We start from the raw sequence: 27,261 nt of genomic DNA on the forward strand, positions 1-27,261 counted from the left end.
ACAGCTATGGGGCAACGGTGCAGAGCATTATATGGCACAGCTATGGGGCAATGGTGCAGAGCATATATGGCACAGCTATGGGTCAATGGTGCAGAGCATATATGGCACAGCTATGGCGCAACGGTGCAGAGCACTATATGGCACAGCTATGGGGCAATGGTGCAGAGCACTATATATATGGCACAGCTATGGGGCAACGGTGCAGAGCACTATATATATGGCACAGCTATGGGGCAATGGTGCAGAGCACTATATATATGGCACAGCTATGGGGCAACGGTGCAGAGCACTATATATATGGCACAGCTATGGGGCAACGGTGCAGAGCATTGTATATATGGCACAGCTATGGGGCAACGGTGCAGAGCACTATATATATGGCACAGCTATGGGGCAACGGTGCAGAGCATTATATATATGGCACAGCTATGGGGCAACGGTGCAGAGCACTATATATATGGCACAGCTATGGGGCAACGGTGCAGAGCATTATATATATGGCACAGCTATGGGGCAATGGTGCAGAGCACTATATATATGGCACAGCTATGGGGCAACGGTGCAGAGCATTATATATATGGCACAGCTATGGGGCAACGGTGCAGAGCATTATATATATGGCACAGCTATGGGGCAATGGTGCAGAGCACTATATATATGGCACAGCTATGGGGCAACGGTGCAGAGCATTATATATATGGCACAGCTATGGGGCAATGGTGCAGAGCACTATATATATGGCACAGCTATGGGGCAACGGTGCAGAGCATTATATATGGCACAGCTATGGGGCAACGGTGCAGAGCACTATATGGCACAGCTATGGGGCAACGGTGCAGAGCATTATATATATGGCACAGCTATCTATGGGGCAACGGTGCAGAGCATTGTATATATGGCACAGCTTTATGTGGAGCATCTATGGGGCCATAATGAACGGTGCAGAGCATTATATGTGGCACAGCTTTATGTGGAGCATCTATGGGGCCATAATGAACGGTATGGAGTATCTATTTTTAATTTTGAAATTCACCGGTACCTGCTGCATTTTCCACCCTAGGCTTATACTCGAGTCAATAAGTTTTCCCAGTTTTTTGTGGCAAAATTAGAGGGGTCGGCTTATACTCGGGTCGGCTTATACTCGGTCAGAAACAAAATTTCATCTCAATACTTTGTAATAAATCCTTTGTTGGCAATGACAGAGGTCAAACGTTTTCTGTAAGTCTTCACAAGGTTGCCTGTTGTGAATTAGACTTTTTGGCTCCCTCTTGTGGTCACTAGTGGTATGACTCTGGGATTGTCTTTTTTCTGTTTGGCACTCACCTGGGTCGTTAGTCCAGGGGTGTCGCTATATTAACTTCCTGGATCCTTAGTCCAGTGCCTGGCATCGTTGTAATCAGATCCTTCTGTTGCTCCTGTCTGCTGGTCCTGGCTCTTGCAAAATTAAGCTAAGTCTTGCTTCTTGGTTTTTTGAGTTACTTGCTTTGCTTCTATTTTTGTCCAGCGTGTACTAAATGTGATTTCTGACCTTGCTGGAAGCTCTAGGGGGCTGGTGTTCTCCCCCCGGCCGTTAGACGGTTCGGGGGTTCTTGAATATCCAGCGTGGATATTTTAATAGGGTTTTTGCTGACCATATAAGTCATCTTACTATATTCTGCTATTAGCTAGTGGGCCTCTCTTTGCTAAATACCTAGCTCATTCTTACGTTTGTCTTTTCCTCTTACCTCACCGTTATTATTTGTTGGGGGCTTGTATCCAACTTTTGGGGTCTTTTCTCTGGAGGCAAGAAAGGTCTTTCTTTTCCCTTCTAGGGTTAGTTAGTTCTCCGGCTGGCGCGAGACGTCTAGAACCAACGTAGGCACGTTCCCCGGCTACTTCTATTTGTGGTGCTAGGATTAGATATATGGTCAGCCCAGTTACCACTGCCCTATGAGCTGGTTTTTTGTGTTTGCAGACTTGGTATTTATTCCTGAGACCCTCTGCCATTGGGGTCATAACAGTTGCCACACACTGTTGTTGGTATGTTGGCCCATTCCTCCATGCAGATCTCCTCTAGAGCAGTGATGTTTTTGGCTTTTCGCTTGGCAACACGGACTTTCAACACCCTCCAAAGGTTTTCTATAGGGTTGAGATCTGGAGACTGGCTAGGCCACTCCAGGACCTTGAAATGCTTCTTACGAAGCCACTCCTTCGTTGCCCTGGCGGTGTGCTTTGGATCATTGTCATGTTGAAAGACCCAGCCACGTTTCATCTTCAATGCCCTTGCTGATGGAAGGAGGTTTGCACTCAAAATCTCACAATACATGGCCCCATTCATTCTTTCATGTACCCGGATCAGTCGTCCTGGCCCCTTTGCAGAGAAACAGCCCCAAAGCATGATGTTTCCAGCACCATGCTTTACAGTAGGTATGGTGTTTGATGGATGCAACTCAGTATTCTTTTTCCTCCAAACACGACAAGTTGTGTTTCTACCAAACAGTTCCAGTTTGGTTTCATCAGACCATAGGACATTCTCCCAAAACTCCTCTGGATCATCCAAATGCTCTCTAGCAAACTTCAGACGGGCCCGGACATGTACTGGCTTAAGCAGTGGGACACGTCTGGCACTGCAGGATCTGAGTCCATGGTGGCGTAGTGTGTTACTTATGGTAGGCCTTGTTACATTGGTCCCAGCTCTCTGCAGTTCATTCACTAGGTCCCCCCGTGTGGTTCTGGGATTTTTGCTCACCGTTCTTGTGATCATTCTGACCCCACGGGGTGGGATTTTGCGTGGAGCCCCAGATCGAGGGAGATTATCAGTGGTCTTGAATGTCTTCCATTTTCTAATTATTGCTCCCACTGTTGATTTCTTCACTCCAAGCTGGTTGGCTATTGCAGATTCAGTCTTCCCAGCCTGGTGCAGGGCTACAATTTTGTTTCTGGTGTCCTTTGACAGCTCTTTGGTCTTCACCATAGTGGAGTTTGGAGTCAGACTGTTTGAGGGGTGTGCACAGGTGTCTTTTTATACTGATAACAAGTTTAAACAGGTGCCATTACTACAGGTAATGAGTGGAGGAAAGAGGAGACTCTTAAAGAAGAAGTTACAGGTCTGTGAGAGCCAGAAATCTTGATTGTTTGTTTCTGACCAAATACTTATTTTCCACCAGAATATGCAAATAAAATGATTAAAAAAAAACAGACAATGGGATTTTCTGGATTTTTTTTTCTCAGTTTGTCTCCCATAGTTGAGGTCTACTTATGATGTAAATTACAGACGCCTCTCATCTTTTTAAGTGGTGGAACTTGCACTATTGCTGACTGACTAAATATGTTTTTGCCCCACTGTATATAAGTTAGTAAAGTAAATAATAATACAGTTGTGGTTTATCCGCATTACTGGTAGGCAATGAAGATCCAAATGGAAGTATATTGTGATTGTGGTGATGGCGAACTCAGTCGAGGGGTTCAAGAGAGGCCTGGATGTCTTCCTGGAGCAGAACAATATTGTATCATACAATTATTAGGTTCTGTAGAAGGACGTAGATCTGGGGATTTATTATGATGGAATATAGGCTGAACTGGATGGACAAATGTCTTTTTTCGGCCTTACTAACTATGTTACTATGACACACAACCTTATTGGGTTTATTTGCATAATTGTTATTCTCAGATTAAACCCTATTTGCATTTTTTTGCTATTTTCTACTATGATCAGGTCTGAAACTCTCATCAGTGTGATCAGATTGTTTAGCATAATGGGCCCGATTCTATCCGGTGAGAGAAAATACGATGGCGTGACCGTAGGCGATGCGAGTAAAATGAATAAAGAATAATCAATAGTTCATCTCCCAATGTGTTGTAGCACAAGCAGGGAAGTCAAAATATACGACCATCTCAAGGAGGTTTGCCAAAAACACAGCATAGAAATTTGAAAGCTACTTTGAATTGGAAAAAAAAAAAGAATGACATATTCCCCCCCTTTTAGTATCATCTTTCACTAATGCACGAAGAACAAGCAGTCGCCTGATCCCGCACATCCCACCACACACACAGGATGAGCCGGAAGCCTGGAAGATGTCTTCTGTTATCTGACATCTGCTTACACATTGTCCTGTTCTTATTACTCCCAAACCGCAAGCTCCATTCTAAAGACAGAAAAAAAAGAGAAAACACTTGTTTTGTGGTCGGGAAGGATTTTTCTATCATGTAGAGATGCCCCGACCCCACCTGGAGGAAAGTCATAGATAGATGTATCAACACTTTGATGAGTAAACATCAGATTCCAAACTTGGCAACTAAAAGGTTAAAAGTCTCCACCCTCCGCTCCACAGACACTCCATTACTAGACACTAAGGTGAAGCCATAACCTTCAATGAGAGCTGAGAGAAGCTTCTGCCCAGAAAGCCCCTTCTAACAACCGGGCGTCTATGGACCTTTGTCTTTGAAATGGGGCTGCAAAACTTCATTGTACCCTGGATTTTATATGTAACATGTGAGCCGATCGGCGCTGGATCCAGAGAGCAAAACCATCTGCAGGTAAGATCTGGATTCTTTATTATGTACTGTTACAAATTACGCTTCCAAGAAGCCAAAGAATATGATTAGGTTCTCTAAAAGATCAGTAGAATGTTGGTGAATTATCTGCAGAGGCAAATCATTTCCATTCTGAGCTGTTACTAATAATTTATATTTTAATTGTTAATAAGTACATTTGAAAGGTTGCTATTAATTACATTTTAATAGGTGGCTAATGATCATATTTGATTTGTTGCTAACACTTCAATTTGATCAGCGCTAATAATTACCGTACATTTGAATTGATTGTTAATAATTTTGATCAATTACTAATAATAACATTTTGATTGGTAGTTAATAATAATCTCATGTGTATGTATCAGTTTGTATGAGTTTTTAATAGATCATATTAGCTCCATTGCAAATGGTTGTGCAGTGGCATGTAAAAGTTTGGGCACCCCTGGTCAAAATTACTGTTATTGTGAACAGTTAAGTAAGTTGAAGATGAAATAATCTCTAAATGGGCTAAAGTTAAAGATGATGCATTTCCTTTGTCTTTTAGCCAAAAAGTAGACATATATTTTCATCTTTTACATTTTAAAAATTACAAAAAGGAAAATGGGCCACTGCAAAAGTTTGGGCACCCTGCATGGTTAGTACCTAATAGCACCCCCTTTTGCAAGTATCACAGCTTGTAAATGCTTTCTGTAGCCATACAAGAGTCTTTCAATTCTTGTTTGAGGGATTTTCATCTGTTTTTGCTTGCATCCCCTGCTATTTTGTGGCCTAGCCACAGATTTTCAATGATGCTAAGATCGGGGGGACTGTGAGGGCCATTGTAAAACCTTCAGATTGCACCTATTGGGGTCATCTATTGTGGATTTTGATGTGTGTTTAGGATCATTAGCCTTTTCTAAGCTATCCTCTTTTCAACTTCAGCTTTTTTACAGATGGTTGAAATTTCTTTGAATCCATTATAGCCTCTACCGGTGAAATTTTCCAGATGCCATTGGCTGCAACACATCCCCAAAGCATGATTGATCCACCCCCATGCTTAATGGTTGGTGAGATGTTTTTTTCTTGAAATACTGGGCCGTTTTTTCTCCACATATATTTTTGATTATTGTGGCCGAAGAGTTCTATTTTAACCTCCACAGGATTTCTTTCCAAAATATATCAGCCTTGTTTAGATTATTGAGTCTGTGGACAGGAGTCTTTTATAAAGGTGACTGTGTAAGACAGCTGTCTGTAATGCAGGTAACGAGTGGATTAGGAGCAACTAACTGGTCTGTAGTAGCCAGAACTCTTAATGGTTGGTAGGGGATCAAACACTTATTTCTTACTGCAAAATGCAAATAAATTTATATAATTTATACAATGTGATTTTCTGGATTTTATTTTTGATATTCTATCTCTCAATGTTAAAATTAACCTACCCTTTTAATTATAGACTGTTCATGTCTTTGTCAGTGGGCAAACTTACAAAATCAGCAAGGGATCAAATACTTATTTCGCCCACTGTATCATCAATATTTTTCAACAATCTGACCAGAAAAAAAATCCTAACAAAGCCCAAGAAGAAATATATATGATGTCCTCATTAAAATAAAAAGATTAACCTTTCAGATCATACATGGCCAGTCAAGTGTCAATGAACACCACAAAATATCCATGTACCTCATAGTCCCGTTTCTATGGACATGGACTAATATATAAATATATGTATATATAATATGTATATATATATATATATATATATATATATATATATATATATATATATATATATATATATATATATATATATATATATATATATATATATATATATATATATACACACATATATACACTCACTGGCCACTTTATTAGGTACACCTGTCCAACTTCTTGTTAACACTTAATTTCTAATCAGCCAATCACATGGCGGCAACTCAGTGCATTTAGGCATGTAGACATGGTCAAGACAATCTCCTGCAGTTCAAACCGAGCATCAGTATGGGGAAGAAAGGTGATTTGAGTGTCTTTGAACGTGGCATGGTTGTTGGTGCCAGAAGGGCTGGTCTGAGTATTTCAGAAACTGCTGATCTACTGGGATTTTCACGCACAACCATCTCTAGGGTTTACAGAGAATGGTCCGAAAAAGAAAAAAAATCCAGTGAGCGGCAGTTCTGTGGGCGGAAATGCCTTGTTGATGCCAGAGGTCAGAGGAGAATGGGCAGACTGGTTTGAGCTGATAGAAAGGCAACAGTGACTCAAATCGCCACCCGTTACAACCAAGGTAGGCCTAAGAGCATCTCTGAACGCACAGTGCGTCGAACTTTGAGGCAGATGGGCTACAGCAGCAGAAGACCACACCGGGTACCACTCCTTTCAGCTAAGAACAGGAAACTGAGGCTACAATTTGTACAAGCTCATCGAAATTGGACAGTAGAAGATTGGAAAAACGTTGCTTGGCCTGATGAGTCTCGATTTCTGCTGCGACATTCGGATGGTAGGGTCAGAATTTGGCGTAAACAACATGAAAGCATGGATCCATCCTGCCTTGTATGGAGCATCTTTGGGATGTGCAGCCGACAAATCTGCGGCAACTGTGTGATGCCATCATGTCAATATGGACCAAAATCTCTGAGGAATGCTTCCAGCACCTTGTTGAATCTATGCCACGAAGAATTGAGGCAGTTCTGAAGGCAAAAGGGGGTCCAACCCGTTACTAGCATGGTGTACCTAATAAAGTGGCCGGTGAGTGTATATATATAAAAAATAGTTTTTGGCAAAGCCAGCTTACCGCTTTGAAGAAACAGGAATACATCCAACCTGTGGTTACAGTTCGAACGTAAAACGGATTGGGACGAATCCACACATGTAAAGAAAAAACTTTTTGTTTCTCCAGCGATCAGTCCAATGGTAGAGTAAAATATACCTTTTATTTATCCATTAAAAAGTTCCAGATTTCTTCAGTAACAATATTGCATACATTCAATCCCTTATGGACGAAATGTTTCGACACCACATGTGTCTTCCTCCACTGCTCAAAAAAATAAAGGGAACACTACAATCCCACATCCTAGATATCACTGAATGAAATGTTCCAGTTGTAAATCTTTATTCATTACATAGTGGAATGTGTTGAGAACACTAAAACCTAAAAATTATCAACGTAAATCACAACTAATATCCCATGGAGGTCTGGAGTTGGAATGATGCTCAAAATCAAAGTGGAAAATGAAGTTACAGGCTGATCCAACTTCAGTGGAAATGCCTCAAAACAAGGAAATGATGCTCAGTAGTGTGTGTGGCCTCCACGTGCCTGTATGACCTCCCTACAATGCCTGGGCATGCTCCTAATGAGGCGGCGGACCTGGACTAAAGCATCGGCCAACTCCTGGACAGTCTGTGGTGCAACGTGACGTTGGTGGATGGAGTGAGACATGATGTCCCAGATGTGTTCAATCGGATTCAGGTCTGGGGAACGGGAGGGCCTGTCCATAGCTTCAATGCCTTCATCTTGCAGGAACTGCTGACACACTCCAGCCACATGAGGTCTGGCATTGTCCTGCATTAGGAGGAACCCAGGGCCAACCGCACCAGCACATGGTCTCACAAGGGGTCTGAGGATCTCATCTCGGTACCTAATGGCAGTCAGGCTACCTCTGTGCGGCCCTCCAAAGAAATGCCACCCCATACCATTACTGACCCACTGCCAAACCGGTCATGCTGAAGGACGTTGCATGCAGCAGATCGCTCTCCACGGCGTCTCCAGACTCTGTCACGTCTGTCACATGTGCTCAGTGTGAACCTGCTTTTGTCTGTGAAGAGCACAGGGTGCCAGTGGTGAATTTGCCAATCTTGGTGTTCTGTGGCAAATGCCAAGCGTCCTGCACGTTGTTGGGCCGTGAGCACAACCCCCATCTGTGGACGTCGGGCACTCAGACCATCCTCATGGAGTCAGTTTCTAACCGTTTGTGCAGACACATGCACATTTGTGGCCTGCTGGAGGTCATTTTGCAGGACTCTGGCAGTGCTCCTCCTGTTCCTCCTTGCACAAAGGCAGAGGTAGTGGTCCTGCTGCTGGGTTGTTGCCCTCCTAAGGCCCCCTCCACATCTCCTGGTGTACTGGCCTGTCTCCTGGTAGCGCCTCCAGCCTCTGGACACTACGCTGACAGACATAGCAAACCTTCTTGCCACAGCTCGCATTGATGTGCCATCCTGGATGAGCTGCACTACCTGAGCCACTTGTGTGGGTTGTAGAGTTCGTCTCATGCTGCCACGAGTGTGAAAGCACAACCAACATTCAAAAGTGACCAAAACATCAGCCAGAAAGCATTGGTACTGAGATGTGGTCTGTGGTCCCCACCTGCAGAACCACTCCTTTATTGAGTGTGTCTTGATAATTGCCAATAATTTCCATCTGTTGTCTATTCCATTTGCACAACAGCATGTGAAATTGATTGTCAAACAGTGTTGCTTCCTAAGTGGACAGTCTGATGTCACAGAAGTTTGATTTACTTGGAGTTACTGTATATTCTGTTGTTTAAGTGTTCCCTTTATTTCTTTGAGCTGTGTGTATATATATATATATATATATATATATATATATATATATATATATATATACACACATATATATATATACACACATATATATATATATATATATATATATATATATATATATATATATATATATATATATATATATATATATAGAAAGAGAGAGAGACCCTATGTGGCCTGAACAGTTGTGTATTTAGCTTAATTGCATCTTCTACTGACACGTTTTCCCCCTCTTTTAGTAATTCGGGGTTTCATCGGGGAATTCCTTCAATCAGGCCTCCTATATACAGTATGAGCATGCACATAGCCTCCTCCATACAGTGTGAGCCCCCATATAGCCTCCTATACACAATATGTGCCCCCACATAGTCTTCTGTATACAGAGTGAGCCCCCATATAGCCTCCTATATACAGTATGAGCCCCCACATAGCCTTGTGTATAGTGTGAGCCCCCATATAGCCTCCTATATACAGTATGAGCACCCATATAGCCTCCTATATACAGTATGAGCTCGTACATAGTTTTCTGTATACAGTGTGAGCCCCCATATAGCCTCCTATATACAGTATGAGCTCGTACATAGTCTGCTGTATACAGTGTGAGCTCCCATATAGCCTCCCATATGGCATGAGCCAGCACATCCTATACCAATATTAAAAAAAAACAAAGACATACTCACCTTGCTCCCGTTACCCTGACGTTCTGCTCTTCCCCGAGGTTCCACTTTTAGTCTGGCCAGCGGGTACATGCGCACTAGCGCCAACTGATGACGTCATCGCGCTGGCATGTCACAGCAGAGGCGACGGGAGCTCCACTGGCGCTGCACTGCCGTTCTGCATCATCGCAGTACAGCGCCAGGAAAGCTCCCGGCCGGGATATGTGCGCCACAGGTAGCGGAGCACAAAACATTATAATGAGGGCAATCTGGTGATGGGTCCCCCCAAAGCCTCGGACCAGGGCGGCAAACCAGATCAGAGAATCAGCATGTTAGTACATTTAATGGCGCCTTCAGTCTTCTGATAGTAAACTTACCCAGAAAGTAGCACCTGGGTCTTTTGGTACTAATACACACACACACACATATAGTATTGCCATGAGGAGCATTCCTCCAGAGCTGTCATTCCTCCTGATGAGCGGCACCAAAGGTATCCATCCCGTTATACAATGACAGATGTGTGCATTAGCACTCTATTAGAGGAAGGTATGTAACGTCTATAGTTCACTAATGCCTACGACTATTTTCTCTCCATGTGATGAAATCTCCTTCCTGGCCATTGATGAGTGACGGAGACTTTGTATATAGTTACACAACCCTACACAGCACTATACATATATACAAGGACCACACTCCAAAGTACAAGAATTGTAGCAATGCCGGTATCACCATATGTTGGTGCATAAAGCTATGTATATGGCACAAGAGCACTGACTGCGGCCACCCGGAGGTTTTACAAAGCGATCCATAAGGCGATGTTCAGACAGAGACTTTTTTTTGAGGTGTTCAAAAACAATGAGTTTTTCAAGCGGAAAACTTTGGGAAACCCTTTCCTGGGGAGTCTTTTTTTCCTGAAGAGTTTTTTTGTCATGTGCAGTTTTTTATTCAATAATTTGCCTTGTTATTAGTTTCCACTAGGAGTTTTTTAAAACCTCTTTCTGAAAAAAAAAAGTTGACAAAACTCATCATATGAACTGCAAGACGGATTTCCTATAGAAATAATTTAGAAGAGTTCTCCAGGAGTTCTTGAAGGTTTTTTCTTAAGGAGGATTTTTGAGAGGATCCTCCCACCCTTTTCCATAGAATTTTAAAAGCATTAACTGTCATCTATTCCAGTAATGTGACAATCTGTCCTCACTGTATATCGATTTTATCCATGAATTGATCAGTCGAGGAGGAGAAAGAAGCAGATTTCTCCTATAACATATATTACAAAGTTGATTTTTTTTCACGCGTACTTTTGATTTTTGAAAAAAATGACGACTACTCTTGAGTGTCGATTCCAGGTGTGAAGGTAGAATTCCACTACAATCTTTATTGGGGAGGGAGGATTTTGACTGGAGATAGTTAAAAAAAAAACAACTAAACCTTATAATAATAACTAAGAAGAATAATCTTAAAGATTTGTCTTTGGAGAGAACAAGCACAGGCGATTGCTGAATTTGGGAGAGAATGGGGGAATATAATTTTTTTTTTGCATGATAGTTTTTGCAGTGTGGATATTTTATGGCTTCCACTGATTGCTTGTATGGAGTATGATGAAATCTTTGCAGCACTTTCTCAAGAGTCTTTTTTTCTTCTATTAAAGGAACATAACTTGGACTTCACTACAAGCGCCGCGGTGAGGAACGTCAGTAATGACACCGCTGCACTGGTTGTCCAAAATCATCTTCAAAATACCAAGCAATCCAATCTTGTGTGGACAGATTGCTTGACTGACAGACAGTTTGGTCACTTCCATTTTGGCATTGGACTCGGCCCAGTCAAGGCCACAAACATAAATGAGGATCCATCCCCTCTCCTGCATATCAGGGGTTCTGAGAAGCTTTCTGTCACGGTGACCGCAGAGACCAACAGGAGCGACGTCCAGCTGGTCATCATGGAATGCAAGCTGGTGAGCAAAAGGAACAAAACCAGGTCCTACTTCATCCAGGATGGGTAAGAAACTAACTTTCATTGTTTTTTTTTTTGTCGTCTTCCTAAACCTCCAAGGAAAATTAAAAAAAAATCTCGTGTTTACCTTCATTGCCTAAGTGAAGGTAGTTTTTACAGAATTTCCATTGATGGACCACCTTGTCCTCTACCGAAAAGAGCAGAAGGGGTCAGCGTCTCTTGCTTCCATACCCCTCTGCTCATCCACCCCTGTTGTTGTGCCCAGTACCCCTGCTTGGTCTGAGTCTTGTGAATCTGCTTGTGTCATATGCAACTTCTCTTACCTTGTACTGATAAGATCCAGATGAATCAAAGGTTACATTGACTCATATCGTGGTGCAAAAAAAGCAACTCAACACTTATCTCGACATTGGTCAATGGCTTATGCAATGAGATACATTGTCGAAGGAAATTATCAGGACGATGCACTGTGAGTCAAGGTAACCTTTGCTACATCTGTATATTTAGCTATTTCTGTCCTTAATAAAAGTTTTTTTAAGGGAGTCTTCCCATAGGATCAACCCTTCTAAGCCGTCTATAAGGGCATGTAGGTCATAGGAAGCTGAATAAAATGATACCTTGATATCTGCGATCTGATGTTTTATTCCAGAGAAATCCACGTTTTTCGTAATATGTAAATGAGCTGTAAAGATCTATGAGAGTCCGCCTCCAGAGGTTATTATAAATGTAAGGCAGCGTTAGCAGAGTGAGACATGTAGATCAAGAGAGCAGACTGTCAGTCATTATGTTTCAAACTGGTAACGTCTCTTTTCAGTTAAAATAATCTCTGGAGGCAGATTTTCAGGAAGATCTATGTCCGGCCCATAGATCTTAACAGCTCATTTACATATTAAGAAAAATGTGGGATTTCTCTGCAATAAAACATCGGATCTCAGATATCAAGGTGTCATTTTATTCAGTTTCCTATGACCTACATGCCCATATACAGCTCTGGCAAAAATTAAGAGACCACTGCATAGTTTTATAAAAATCAGCTTCTCTACATGTCTGACAGCCATTCCATTCCAGTGTCAGTTGAATTCCAACCAGAGTACACCTCATTCTACTTAATGTGCTTCTGATTAGGTGATCACCTGAACCAAATCTTATTTAACAAAGGAAAGTATAAGGCTATGTGCACACGTATAATGGTCCTCTGCGGATTTTTCCGCAGCGGAATTGACAAATCTGCAGGGCAAAAACACTGCGTTTTTGCTGCAGATTTATCGTGGATTTCACTGCGGTTTTACACCTGCGGTTTTCTATTGGAGCAGGTGTAAAGCCGCTGCGGAATCCGCAGAAAGAAGTGACATGCTGCGGAATGTAAACCGCTGCGTTTCCGCGCGTTTTTTTCCGCAGCATGGGCACAGCGTTTTCTGTTTCCCATAGGTTTACATTGTAATGTATACTCATGGGAAACTGCTGTGGATCCGCAGCAAAATCCGCAGCGTGTGCACATACCCTAAAAAACCCTGCAGTGATCTTCACACTCCTCTTGCAATAGGACAAGCTGGATGGCAAAACAAGTGCTAGGAATATCCCAAAATTAATAGGAATGAAAAAATATCGGATTACTCACCGGTAATGCTCTTTTATAGAGCCCACGACAGCACCCACTGAGAGAGGGGATCCGCCCCTAGGAACAGGAAACCTACAGAGAGATAAAAGGGGCGGCCCCCCCTCGCTCCTCAGTTGTTTTACAGAGAAAAAGGAGGAACCGCCGCCAGGTTTTTTAGTTTACCAGGTTTAGGCATATATACATATTTACAACATTATATCATATTACTCTATTATATACATCTCCCTATTAAGACACCACGTGCAACTAAATAAAGAAAAGGGAGGGAATCGAATGGGTGCTGTCGTGGGCTCTATAAAAGAGCATTACCGGTGAGTAATCCGATATTTTCTATTCGCCACGACAGCACCCACTGAGAGATTTTCAGAGACTATATACTGGGTGGGTTAACTGAATCAAGAACCGAAACCCCAAAGGTTAGGTCAGAAGCAGCAGATAGATCTAATCTATAGTGTCTATAGAAGGTGTTTGGTGAAGACCAAGTTGCAGCCTTACATATAAGGTCTATCGGCACATTCGCCCTTTCTGCCCAGGAGGTCGACACGGCTCTTGTGGAGTGTGCTCCCACATGCATTGGAGGATCTCTTCCTCCAGCTTTATACGCCAGGATTATGGCATCTCTAATCCAGCGTGATAGCGTGTTCTTTGTAACTCTGGAACCCTTGGTTTTCCCCTGGAAAGAGACAAAGAGAGCCCTACTCTTCCTCCAGTCCCTAGTCCTCTCTAAGTAGGCTAGAATAGTTCTCTTAACATCTAGGGTATGAAGCCTGGCTTCTTCTGGAGTCGAGTAGTCTTCATAGAAGGTAGGTAACAAGATCTCCTGGGATCTGTGAAAACTAGTGGCTACCTTAGGGAGATAACAAGGGTCCGTCTTTAAAATTATTCTATCAGATGTCACGGATAGATAAGGAGGGTCAATAGACAAGGCATGGAGATCACTCACTCTTCTAGCGGATACTAACGCTACTAACAGTATTGTTTTTAGCGAGATGTTCTTTAATGAGGCCTCATGTAGCGGCTCAAACGGACTTTGTGTCAAGGCATCTAGGACCAGAGATAGATCCCACTGAGGCAACTGTGGTATATGAATAGGTTTCGATCGTTCACATGCTGATATAAAACGAGAAACCCATCTATCTCCCGCCACATCATAACTAAAGAGGGCTCCTAGAGCTGAAACCTGGACTCTTAGAGTATTTACAGACAGTCCTAATTCAAGTCCTTTTTGCAAGAACTCCAATATTGCAAATATAGGAACTTCAGCGGAAAGTTGTGCAGTATGAAATTGAAGGAATTTTTTCCAAACTCTGACATAGATTTGGGTAGTGGAAGGCTTTCTACTCTTCATAAGAGTATCTATAAGCCCACTGGAAAAACCCCTTAGAGTTAGTAAGTGCCTTTCAAATTCCATACCGTCAGATTCATGCCTTTTACCCGAGGATGGAAAAACGGTCCCTGAGACAACAGGTCCTTGGTCTGAGGCAGGATCCAGGGGTCTGTAGTCGACATCGCCCTGAGCCAGGAGAACCATGGCCTTTTGGGCCAGAATGGGGCTACCAACAGAACTCTTGCCCCCTCCTCCCTTATTTTTCTTATTACTATAGGTAATAGATTCCATGGAGGGAATGCGTAGGCCAGGTTGAATGTCCATGGCACCTGAAGGGCATCGAATATGTCGGGGTTGTCCAGTCTGCAAAGGGAAGCAAATGTTTTGACCTGACGGTTGGACCTTGTTGCGAATAGGTCTATTTGTGGCACGCCCCATCGGTCTGTTATCAGCCGGAAAATCTCTCTGCTGAGCATCCATTCCCCTTGATGAAGGGTATGGCGACTGAGGAAATCGGCACGAATGTTGTCTATACCTCTGATGTGCACCGCTGACAAGGACAACAGATGACTTTCGGCTAACGTCATGATGTCCGAAGAGACTTTCATAAGATTTTCTGACCGTGTACCTCCTTGACGATTTAAATAGGCTACTGCCGAGGTGTTGTCTGAGAGGACCCTTGTGTGAGAGCCTCGTAGCTGGGGAAGAAAGTGGAGTAGGGAATAATATATAGCTCTTAATTCTTTTACATTAGAGGAATTAGCTAATTCTGACCCGGACCAAAGGCCCTGAACCACCTCATTACCAAAATGTGCTCCCCAGCCCTCCGGACTAGCATCTGTGGTCACTATGGAAGAAGGGGTAATGACCCATGGTACCCCCTCTGATAGATTTCCCCAATCTAACCACCATGTAAGGGAGTGTACTACCTCTGCCGTTAAGAAAATTGTTCTATCTAAATGTACTCTATTTTTAGTGTCCTCCTGTAATACCAATTTTTGCAGCTGCCTGGTATGGAATTGAGCCCATTTAACCGCAGGGATACATGATGATAGTGAACCTAACAATGACATGGCATTTCTCAGTGACATATTACGCTTTTTGATAGCTAAATCTACTTTACTAATGATCGAATACTTTTTATCATCAGGCAACCAACATTTTTGGTCTACTGAATCCAGGAGGAGACCTAAAAATTTCTGACAAGTGACGGGTTGAAGTCTGGATTTTTCCCAGTTAATAATCCAACCCAGCCTTTGTAAAGAGGATACCACCTCCTCCAACCTTTGCTCACACTGTAAGAAATTTTTCCCCACAATTAGTAGGTCGTCCAGATATGGGATGACCAATGTGTCTTTTAATCGTAGGAAGGACATTACTTCCAAAAGTAACTTAGTAAAGACTCTAGGAGCCATAGACAGACCAAAGGGCATTGCTCTATATTGAAAATGACGAACTTGACCGTCTATAACTACTGCTACCCGAAGAAACTGCTGGTGCGACTGGTGTATAGGAAGATGATAATAAGCATCTTTGAGATCAAGTACTACCATGTAACAGTTAGGGAACAAATTTTTAATGGCTGATCGAATGGATTCCATCTTAAATGTTGTGGGTTTTATGAACATATTTAGCTTCCTCAAATTAAAAATAGTTCTATAGGATCCGTCAGGTTTTGTAATCAGAAACAAGGGGGAGTAGAACCCCTGCCCCGTTTGAGATGACGGAACCTCTATTAAGACCCGTTTTGCAAGAAGGGACTTAACTTCTACTTCCAATGCTTCTTGTTGTAGTTTGGACTTTAGGGAGGTGAGCCGAAAGGAATCCGGAGGTTTTCGGATGAAGTCTAGGGTGAGGCCTGAGGATATTAATTTTATGGCCCATGGGTTGACAGTTATTTCTCTCCACTGATTGATAAATCCCAGTAGTCTACCGCCCACTGGTGGAATAGGGTTCCCGGGATTTTTCGGCTGGTTTGAAGGGACGTTTGTTAAACAAATTGCCTTTCTGCCTGAAGTCTTTGTTCCTCCATTGCTCTTTAAAGCTTCCCTTTCTGCCAAATGCTGGCCTCCTAAATGCCCTTCTGTAAGCAGGAACAAAGGGATTAGGAAAACCTTTTTTACGCTCACCCGCCTTAGTGAGTATCTCATCCAGAATAGTTCCAAAGAGGTACTCACCCTGACAGGGTATGGCACACAACTTGGATCTGGACTGGGCATCCCACTTCCAGTTCTTTAACCATAAGGCTCGGCGGGCAGTATTTGCGAGGCTGGCTGTTCTGGCCGCCAGGCGGAGAGAATCCACGGAGGCATCGGATATAAATGCCGCAGCGCTCTTAATTAAGGGGATGGATGCCCTCAATTTCTCTCTAGATATACCACTCTTGATATTCTGGTCCAGCTGGTCTAACCAAACCAGCATAGATCTACTGGTACATGTGGTGGAGATTGCCGGCCTAAATGCAGTGACACAGGCTTCCCACGATTTTTTCAAAAGTGCATCCGATTTCCTATCCATGGGATCAGATAAGGAGCCTGAATCCTCCACTGGTAGGGAAGAACGGCGGGAAGTGGATGCGACAGCCGCATCGACCTTTGGAACTTTAGTCCAGGTGTTTAAATCTTCGTCCTCAAAGGGGTAACGTCTCTTACAGGATACTGGTGTAAACCCTTTCTGCCCCTTGCTCCACTCTTTTTTAATGAGATCTTTTATAGTCTGGTTTACTGGGAATACGTGGCCCTTTCGCTGAGATAAACCTGCGAACATAACCTCCTGGGCCGTTTGGGGTTCTTTAACCTCCGACACCCCCATCGTTTTCCTCACTGATTTGACTAGACTATTTACTCCCTCAGTCGGGAAACAGACATATTCCTCCTCATCTGAGGAACCAGACAAGTGGGAGACGTCTGAATCAATTTCCCCACTTTCCGCCGACGTGTCAGCATTAGGTGAGGATTTTCTCCTACTTCTCTTCTCAATACTGCCTGAGGGACCCCACCTCCTCCCTTCTCAGACACCGCTGTTAGTGTCTATAGAGATCTTCTCTGTGGGCTTCCTTAGGAACAGGAAACCAACTGAGGAGCGAGGGGGGGCCGCCCCTTTTATCTCTCTGTAGGTTTCCTGTTCCTAGGGGCGGATCCCCTCTCTCAGTGGGTGCTGTCGTGGCGAATAGAAAATAACGTTTAACCATGCCAAAGGAGTTGAAAAGAAAAGTCTTGAGTGAGGAAAAGAAGGGCTCAATTCTGGCTTTACTAGCAGAGGGACACAGTGAGCGTCATGTTGCCTCCATCCTTAAAATTTCTAAGACAGCAGTCCATTACAACAAGGTCAAGCAGCAGACATTGGGGACAACAAAGCTACAGACCGGCAGAGGACGAAAACGACTCTCCACTGACCGGGACGACCGTCATCTTATTCGAATGTCACTCAGCAACAGCAGGATGACATCAAGTGACCTACAAAAGGAATGGCAAATTGCAGCTGGGGTGAAGTGCACGGCAAGAACAGTTCGGAACAGGTTCCTAGAGGCAGGACTCAAGTCATGTAAAGCTAGAAAAAAGTGTTTCATCAATGAGAAGCAAAGGAGAACCAGGCTGAAGTTTGCCAAAGACCATAAGGATTGGACCATAGAGGAAAGGAGTAAGGCAATCTTCTCTGATGAGTCTAATTTTCTGCTTTGCCCAACACCTGATCATCTAATGGTTAGACGGAGACCTAGAGAGGCATACAAGCCACAGTGTCTTGCACCCACTGGGAAATTTGGTGGAGGATCAGTCATGATCTGGGGATGCTTCAGCAAGGCTGGAATTGGGCAGGGTAATCTTTGCAAAGGACATATGAATCAAGCCGCATACAAGGTTATCCTGGAAAAACAGTTGATTCCTTCTGCTCAGGCAATGTTCCCCAACTCTGAGGACTGTTTTTTCCAGAAGGAAAATGCCCCATGCCACACAGCTAGGTCAATCAAGGTGTGGATCAAGGACCACCACATCAAACCCCTGTCATGGCCAGTCCAGTCTCCAGACCTGAGCCCCATTGAAAACCTCTGGAATGTAATCAAGAGGAAGATGGATAGTCACAAGCCATCAAACAATGAAGAACTGCTTACATTTTTGTACCAGGAGTGGCATAAGGTCACCCAAAAGCAGTGTGAAAGACTGGTGGAAAGCATGGCAAAGACGCATGAAAGCTGTGATTAAAAATCATGGTTATTCCACAAAATATTGATTTCTGAACTCTTCCCAAGTTAAAACATTAGTATTGTTGTTTCTAAATGATTATGAACTTGTTTTTTTACATTATTTGAGGTCTGCAAGCAATGCATTTTTTTGTTATTTTAACCATTTCTCATTTTCAGAAAATAAATGCAAAATGTATTTGCTTGGAACTTTGGAGACATGTCAGTAGTTTATAGAATAAAAGAACAATTTACATTTTACGAAAAAAAATATACCTATAAAGAGAAAAACCAGAAAAACTGAACATTTTGCAGTGGTCCCCTAATTTTTGCCAGAGCTGTAGATGGCTTAGGAGGGGTTTATCCTACTGACAGACTCCCTGTAACTAAAGGCCCCGTCACACACAGCGACGCTGCAGCGATACAGACAACGATGCTGATCGCTGCAGCGTCGCTGTTTTGTCGCTGTGTGGTCGCTGGGGAGCTGTCACACAGACAGCTCTCTCCAGCGACCAACGATCAGGGGAACGACTTCGTCATCGTTGAAACTGTCTTCAACGATGCCGAAGTCCCCCTGCAGCACCCGGGTAACCAGGGTAAACATCGGGTTACTAAGCGCAGGGCCGCGCTTAGTAACCCGATGTTTACCCTGGTTACCAAAAAAAACAAGCAGTACATACTCACCATCTGATGTCCGTCAGGTCCCTTGGCGTCTGCTTCCTGCTCTGACTGAGATCCGGCCGTACAGTGAGAGCAGACGTCACTGCTGTGCTGTACTTTCACTTTCACTTTGCGGCGCTCAGTCAGTGTGGGAAGCGGACGGCAAGGGACCTGACGGACATCAGATGGTGAGTATGTACTGTTTGTTTTTTTTTACATTTACGCTGGTAACCAGGGTAAACATCGGGTTACTAAGCGCGGCCCTGCGCTTAGTAACCCGATGTTTACCCTGGTTACCAGTGAAGACATCGCTGGATCGGTGTCACACACACCGATTCAGCGATGTCAGCGGGACCTCAACGATCAAAAAACGGCCCAGGCCATTCCGACACGACCAGCGATCTCGCAGCAGGGGCCTGATCGCTGGTACGTGTCACACATAGCGAGATCGCTACTGAGGTCGCTGTTGCGTCACAAATCTTGTGACTCAGCAGCGATCTCGCTAGCGATCTCGCTATGTGAGACGGGGCCTTAAAGCATCTCTACCATGATGCAGAGGCACATGATCACAATCTATAAAATGACCAAAAGGTGTCAATTTTGGAGGATCATTGTGAAGAGAGACCTTTATAAGGCCGGCCTCACACTCAGCGTATCAAAATACGGTCCGTATTTTACGGCCGTAATACGCAGAAAAGTCCCCAAAATAGTGATCCGTATGTCCTCCGTAGGCAGGGTGTGTCAGCGTATTTTGCGCATGGCATCCTCCGTATGTAATCCGTATGGCATCCGTACTGCGATATTTTCTCGCAGGCTTGCAAAACCGACATCTAATGGATTTATGTGCTCAAATGTTCGTTAAAACATATATACAGTATATATATATATATATATCATTGAGACACACACATATATATATATATATATATATATATATATATATATATATATATATATATATATATATTCTGTATTTATATTTAATTCAGCGCGATGTATGTGAAAAGCCGGTAATTCCATTGCCGGCTTTTCATTTCTCCTTCCCAAACCCGACATGATATGAGACATGGTTTACATACAGTAAACCATCTCATATCCCTTTTTTTTTTTGCATATTCCACACTACTAATGTTAGTAGTGTGTATGTGCAAAATTTGGGCGCTGTAGCTGCTAAAATAAAGGGTTAAATGGTGGAAAAAATTGGCGTGGGCTCCCGCGCAATTTTCTCCGCCAGAGTGGTAAAGCCAGTGACTGAGGGCAGATATTAATAGCCTAGAGGGTCCATGGTTATTGACCCCCCTTGGCTACAAACATCTGCCCCCAGCCACCCCAGAAAAGGCACATCTGGAAGATGCACCTATTCTGGCACTTGGCCACTCTCTTCCCACTCCCGTGTAGCGGTGGGATATGGGGTAATGAAGGGTTAATGTCACCTTGCTATTGTAAGGTGACATTAAGCCAGGTTAATAATGGAGAGGCGTCAATTATGACACCTATCCATTATTAAACCAATAGTACTAAATGGTTAATAAAACACCCACACATAATTACAAAGTCCTTTAATGAAATAAAGACACAGGGTGTTGTAATATTTTATTAGACTCTTAATCCACCTGAAGACCATCGTCCTGAAACAAAGTTAACAAAACAAACAACAATATTCCATACCTTCCGTCGTTATGTCCCACGAAGTAAATCCATCTGAAGGGGTTAAATCATTTTACAGCCAGGAGCTGTGCTAATGCACTCGCTCGTGCCTGTAAACCCCGGGTACTGAATGGAAAGCAGAGTGATCTGTACTTACATTGAGTCGCGGTGAGGCGCCCTCTGCTGGATTTCCTCATGAACTGGAGCCTTGGAAAAGTTCTCACGCTCGAGTTCATATGAGGACATCCAGCAGAGGGCGCATCACCGCGACTCAAAGTAAGTACAGATCACTCTGCTTTCCATTCAGTACCCGGGGTTTACAGGCACGAGCGAGTGCATTAGCACAGCTCCTGGCTGTAAAATGATTTAACCCCTTCAGATGGATTTACTTCGTGGGACGTGACTGCTCATCGGAAGGTATGAGATATTGTTGATTTTTTATGTTTACTTTGTTACAGAACGAGGGTCTTCTGGTGGATTAAGAGAATAATAAAATATTACAACAACCTGTGTCTTTATTTCATTAAAGGACTTTGTAATTATGTGTGTGTGTTTTATTAACCATTTCGTACTATTGGATTAATAATGGATAGGTGTCATAATTGATGCCTCTCCATTATTAATCTGGCTTAATGTCACCTTACAATAGCAAGGTGACATTAACCCTTCATTACCCCATATCCCACCGCTACACGGGAATGGGAAGAGAGTGGCCAAGTGCCAGAATAGGCGCATCTTCCAGATGTGCCTTTTCTGGGGTGGCTGGGGGCAGCTGCTTGTAGCCAGGACGGGCCAATAACCATGGACCCTCTCCTGGCTATTAATATCTGCCCTCAGTCACTGGCTTTACCACTCTGGCGGAGAAAATTGCGTGGGAGCCCACGCCAATTTTTTCCGCCATTTAACCCTTTATTTTAGCAGCTACAGCGCCCAAATTTTGCACATACACACTACTAACATTAGTAGTGTGGAATATGCCAAAAAAAAAGGGATATGAGATGGTTTACTGTATGTAAACCATGTCTCATATCCTGTCAGGTTTGGGAAGGAGAAATGAAAAGCCGGCAATTGAATTACCGGCTTTTCTCTCTAACACCGCTGCGTATTTCTCGCAAGTCACACTGCTGGTCAGTGTGGAATCCGTATTTTTCTCGCCCCCATAGACTTTCATTGGCGATTTTTTTGCGCAATACGGTGACAAACGCAGCATGCTGCGATTTTGTACGGCCGTACAAGACCGTATAATACGGATCAGTAATATACGGCTGATAGGAGCTGGGACATAGGGAATCATTGGGCTGTGTGTTATGCGTATTTTACGGACGTAGTTTATGCGCTCAAACGTCCGTAAAACTCGCTAGTGTGAGGCCGGCCTTAGGTCTATTTCGCTCTGCTATCCTCACATTGACCAAGTCAGCACAGTATAAGGTAACATTCTGGAGAGACACCAAGGTCCTGTCTGGGTAACATATGATGGGATTTGTAGGTGACGTAGTGGAATTAGTGATGCTATCTCCTCTGCTGGAATTCAAACATCTGTTAAACAAAAACATGAGAAAAACTTATTTTGCTCAGATTTCCTTAAAGTAGTATTGCTCCATAAAGAAAATAAGACTGAAGTGGAGATCTCCTGACATGAGAGCTCCACTTCACTTATATTATGGAGCAATACTACTTTAGTGTGTTACTAAATACTTGGACTCCTGATAAAATAACAATAGCAGCACATCTCTTGTTAGATCTCTGGTTTAGGAGCACAGACACGTCAGGGAAGGTGACCGGTCGTCTTTACAAAAAAATCATCAATTCCTAACCGAAATACTTTTCATTTAGTTCCAGGTGTTTAGACAACAGAATGGCAAAGAACATCTCAAGGGAAGACAACAAGATGGTGTTCACACTGCATCTCTCAGGAGTTGCCCAGATTTCTGGCTCCTCTATGGTAGGAATGATGAGTTTTTCTAGTGCTTTGACTTGTATAATATGTAAAGAAATTCAGAACTTTGTGTTTCTTGAGTGGCCGTCTTAAAGAGAATCTGTCAGCAGGTTTTTGCTACATAAATTGAAAGCAGCATAATAGAAGGCAAAAAAGCCTGATTCCAGTGATGTATCACTTACTAGGCTGCTTGGTGTAATTTTGATAGAACCCTTATTTTGTACGATGTAGATGTAGCAGAGATAAGACTTTTAGACTGTGTATAACCCCGTCCACACCCCTGATTGGTAGCTTACTGTCTACAGTCAGCAAGCTACCAATCAGAGGTAGGGGTGTGGTTACATAGATTACCCTGACTGCCTGGTATGTGAGCTCTAGTCTCGTAGTGATAATCTCTTGCTGATAAAACACTGAATGTATTGAAGCTACAACACACAACCTAGTAAGTGACACATCCCTATATTATGCTACTCTGAGGTTAAATAACAAAAACCTGATGACAGATTCCCTTTAAAAAAGAGAATTATAGCCCAATAAAGCTTGATCCGCTCAACTTCTATGGAACGCGCCTGCTCACAGAGGCACCAGAAGCTTTTTGGTTACCTTGTCTTCAAGAGGCACAATATGCTTGATGGTTTCAGCACTCACATGAGCTACAGAATCGTGGACATTTCTTATCAGATGAAGCCTAAACAAACCGAAAAAAATTGAAGCCTTCTATTTCAGGTCTCCGTTCATCAGGGGGTCACACCCAAAGCATAGATTACTTCTAAATTTATTCATAGATTACTTCTCAAGTTCTTCTTTCTGGTCAAAACGAGTTATTACCCATCGATGGGATAGATGGGATTCTAATCTCAGGGACCTGCATCAATCAGCAGACTGAGGAACCTACCCATTAGGTGAACAAAAGGATCAATTGTTGAGATTCCAATGGTTGGATCCTTCTCTCCCCGACATCATTTGTAGGTAACCCCTCTACGGAAATACTGGGACACACTTCAGACCTACTCCACAATTACCTGAGCACACCACTGCTTTGTCAAAAGTGTATTTTTTCCCACAATGACTGTTCCTACAACCACCTCATGGAATCTAATACCTAGTGGGAAGCTCTTGTTATGGTCTCACTTCACTCCCTCGTCCACCGAGTCCATGTGCAACTGCAAGTGTATGGCATAGGACATCAACATCTGACCAGGACCTTCTCGGTAAACTTGTGGTCCCTTAAAGAGAAACTATTATCAGGAAATGACTAGTTCTTTAAACTTTTTTTTTAACAAATTTTCAGACTTTTTAAAAAAAAAAAAAAAAAAAAAATATATATATAATCTCACTTTTCACACTGGCTACTGGTTCTTTTTTTTTTTTTTAAGACTCTGAAGTTCAATGAGGGCCTGGATGCCTTTATAGAAAAATATAATATTACATTCATGGCCACTAGATTCTAATGGAGCGATGATCAGGGAACTAGTCTGATTGCAGCATGTGGAGTCGGGAAGGAATTTTTCCCCTAATATGAAGCTATTATTGTCTGCTCCATGGGGTTTTTGTCTTCCTCTGCATCAACATGTTACATGTTGAACTTGATGAATTTGTGTCTTCAGCACTATAAACTATGAAACTGCCTGTTTCAGGAAACGACACATGTATGTAGCCACAATAAACAGACGCTGACCCCATCTTTCGTCCTGAAGGGTGCATGGGTCATTGTTAAAGGGAGGGAGAGGAGGTGAGCTGTGACATCACCTATTGTGAATGGTGGATCCAGTGTTATCAGCTGTATATGGAGACATTACCTGTCATTGTACAGGAGGTGAGCTATAACATCACCTATTGGGATTTTTGGATTCTGTGTTATCAGCTGTATATAGAGGTGTTATCTGTCATTGTAATCCTGTCTCTGATGATAATGAGACTGCTGAAAACTCCTCTTGAAAGGACAGTAACAGCTAAAAAAAAGTCAGTGGTCAGTGTGAAAATTTGCTATATATATATATATTTTTTTTTTTTTTGTTATAAAGATGGTTAATTAAAAAAGCCAATTTTTTTCTTAAAAACATACAGGTAACACAATAACCTGTTATTTTTTTTGCAGACTAAACACATGATAACATATTATCGCTATTGTTTCGCCATCCCTCATTATGTACTGTATATGTCGTATTGTTTCTCTTATTAGGTATTTATAAGCTGTGAAGTAAAGCTCTGCCTCAAGTCTAACCACTCAAAGTCTTGTAGTTCCTGTTGTCCTTTACAATTACTGTCTAAGCAACCACCAAAAGCAGCCCTGGAGACCAGGACCTACCACATCACCACCAACCCCATCTATGTGATACGGGAGGAAAGGAAAAAAGGCGAGTATCGGGACCAGCGATTGGTTCTCAGGTACCGACGTGGGCTGACTGGTGCTAGGGACCGGCCGCCTGGTGGTTGTCAGGCACTGTAACCATAGTAACAAGCAATTAGAAATACCTCCAAGAGGGACTTGGTGCTGGTCCTAACAACAGATAAGAAGAACTACAGCTTGGAAGTAGTAAGCGTGTCCAATCAGTGCCAATAAAAGGGTTGGACTACATTGTGACACAATTTGTTGCAATTTAAAGGGAATTTGCCACCCGATCTGAGAGCTGCATAATGTACAGGAAGAGACCCTGATTCCAGCAATGTATCACTTACTGGGCTGTTTGCTGTAGTTTTGATAACATTCGTGTTTTCTCTGCTGCAGATCTTCTCTGAGTGCGGAGCCCTGTATAACCCAGCCCACACCACTGACTGCTTTCTGTGTACACTGTGCATAGGCAGAAAGCTGCCAATTGGTGGGGGGGAGTGGGATTGTACAGAGCTCAGAAATATGGAAGACTACATGGGAGCAGGTTTACTAGTCGTCTAGTGATAATCTACGGCTGATAAAACAATGGTTTTATCAAAACTACAGCAAGCAGCCCAGTAAGTGACACATTACTGGAATCAGGGTCTCTGTTTCTATATTATGATGCTCTCAGATTAGGTGGCAAAAACCTGGTGACAGATTCCCTATAAGCCGTATCCCTCCTGCTATAACCTCATCTATTTTAAAAGACAAAAATATAAATGTGGTGAAGGTGGACTAGTTTTTTTGGCATAAATTTAGTCTGAATTCTGACCTAATTTTCTTAGTAAATCTTTGGCTTTGTTGTTGGTAAACCGCAAAAATGGAGTTGTGCTCCTGCGCAGGCGCACTTTTCTCTGCAGTACTGTAGTGCGCATGCGCCGGCGCTCTTTGGCCTTTTCCAGCACATGTGCATTACGGTGCTCTCGGCAGGGCAGAGGAGTGCGATGGAGGACGGTGGCGGATGACGTAGAACGCGTCATCCATACGTAGCCGGGCAGGAGGACGGCAATCACACGGAGAGGAGGCGCTGGATGAAGACCAGGGCGCCCATCTGACCGGACCGTGCCGTAGACGAGTGTAATAAAAGGTCTTTTCTAGGTCATGCAGAGCGGATTGGGGACTTCTATATACAGTATATGAGGGTGTACAGCTGCTGGTCTGACATACACCGCAAACCCCGCATGTTTTGTGGCTGTATAACAGCCGTGTAACATGCGGCCGCGGGGACTCGGACATGTCACTCGAGCACCCGTGATACTCAGTGCATACCCCAGCACCCTGGGCAAACGAGTAACGAGCACTTGCGCTCATCGCTATTCATTATCAGAGCCATTTTTCTAAAACAGAGATCTAACTCCCCTGTATAAACATATGTCTATTTAAAGGGAATCTGTCAGATGATTCATGCTGCCTAAACCATGGGCGGCATGGATCCCAGGCTGTCTGCACTAGTCTGGACTAGTCTCTTCTCAGGCTATGGTCCGCAGACAGATTTTCAACGTTTTCTCTGGAACAACAAAGGTGTATTGGGGGTTTCGTCTGAATTATGTTTTTGTATAATTACATTGTGAATTGGACCTTAAAGGGGTTTTCTGGTTACAGAAAACCCCTGATACTCGTTGGGTTTGTTTAAAAATAAAAAATAAATATTTAAAAATATCTGTGTTACTCACTCACTTTATTTTTTTTCTTCCCAACAGCCACCACAAACTATGCAGCCATCGTGATCGGCACGGTTCTTGGTGCCACGGTTTTAGCGGTGGTGGTTTTGCTTGTAAGGAAATCTTTTTCCGGGGTGCGACGGAGGAATATACTAATGGACCTGTGACCGACAGGGTCGTCTTCTCTGCAGTAGGATATGT

At 43.2% G+C, this 27,261-nt stretch overlaps 1 protein-coding gene across 1 annotated transcript; it reads left to right on the forward strand.

Annotated features, from left to right (window-relative positions):
* The first annotated feature begins 3,942 nt into the window (after window positions 1-3,942).
* On the forward strand, window positions 3,943-27,227 carry LOC143806847 (uncharacterized). The gene is made up of 5 exons (XM_077287811.1): window positions 3,943-4,515; window positions 11,356-11,705; window positions 22,923-23,031; window positions 25,208-25,382; window positions 27,100-27,227. The coding sequence occupies exons 1-5, from the start codon at window positions 4,426-4,428 to the stop codon at window positions 27,225-27,227; spliced, it is 852 nt and encodes a 283-aa protein (XP_077143926.1). The 5' UTR covers window positions 3,943-4,425.
* The last annotated feature ends 34 nt before the right edge of the window (window positions 27,228-27,261 follow it).

Source organism: Ranitomeya variabilis, chromosome 2 (assembly GCF_051348905.1).
Source record: "Ranitomeya variabilis isolate aRanVar5 chromosome 2, aRanVar5.hap1, whole genome shotgun sequence".
Classification (NCBI taxonomy): Eukaryota; Metazoa; Chordata; class Amphibia; order Anura; family Dendrobatidae; genus Ranitomeya; species Ranitomeya variabilis.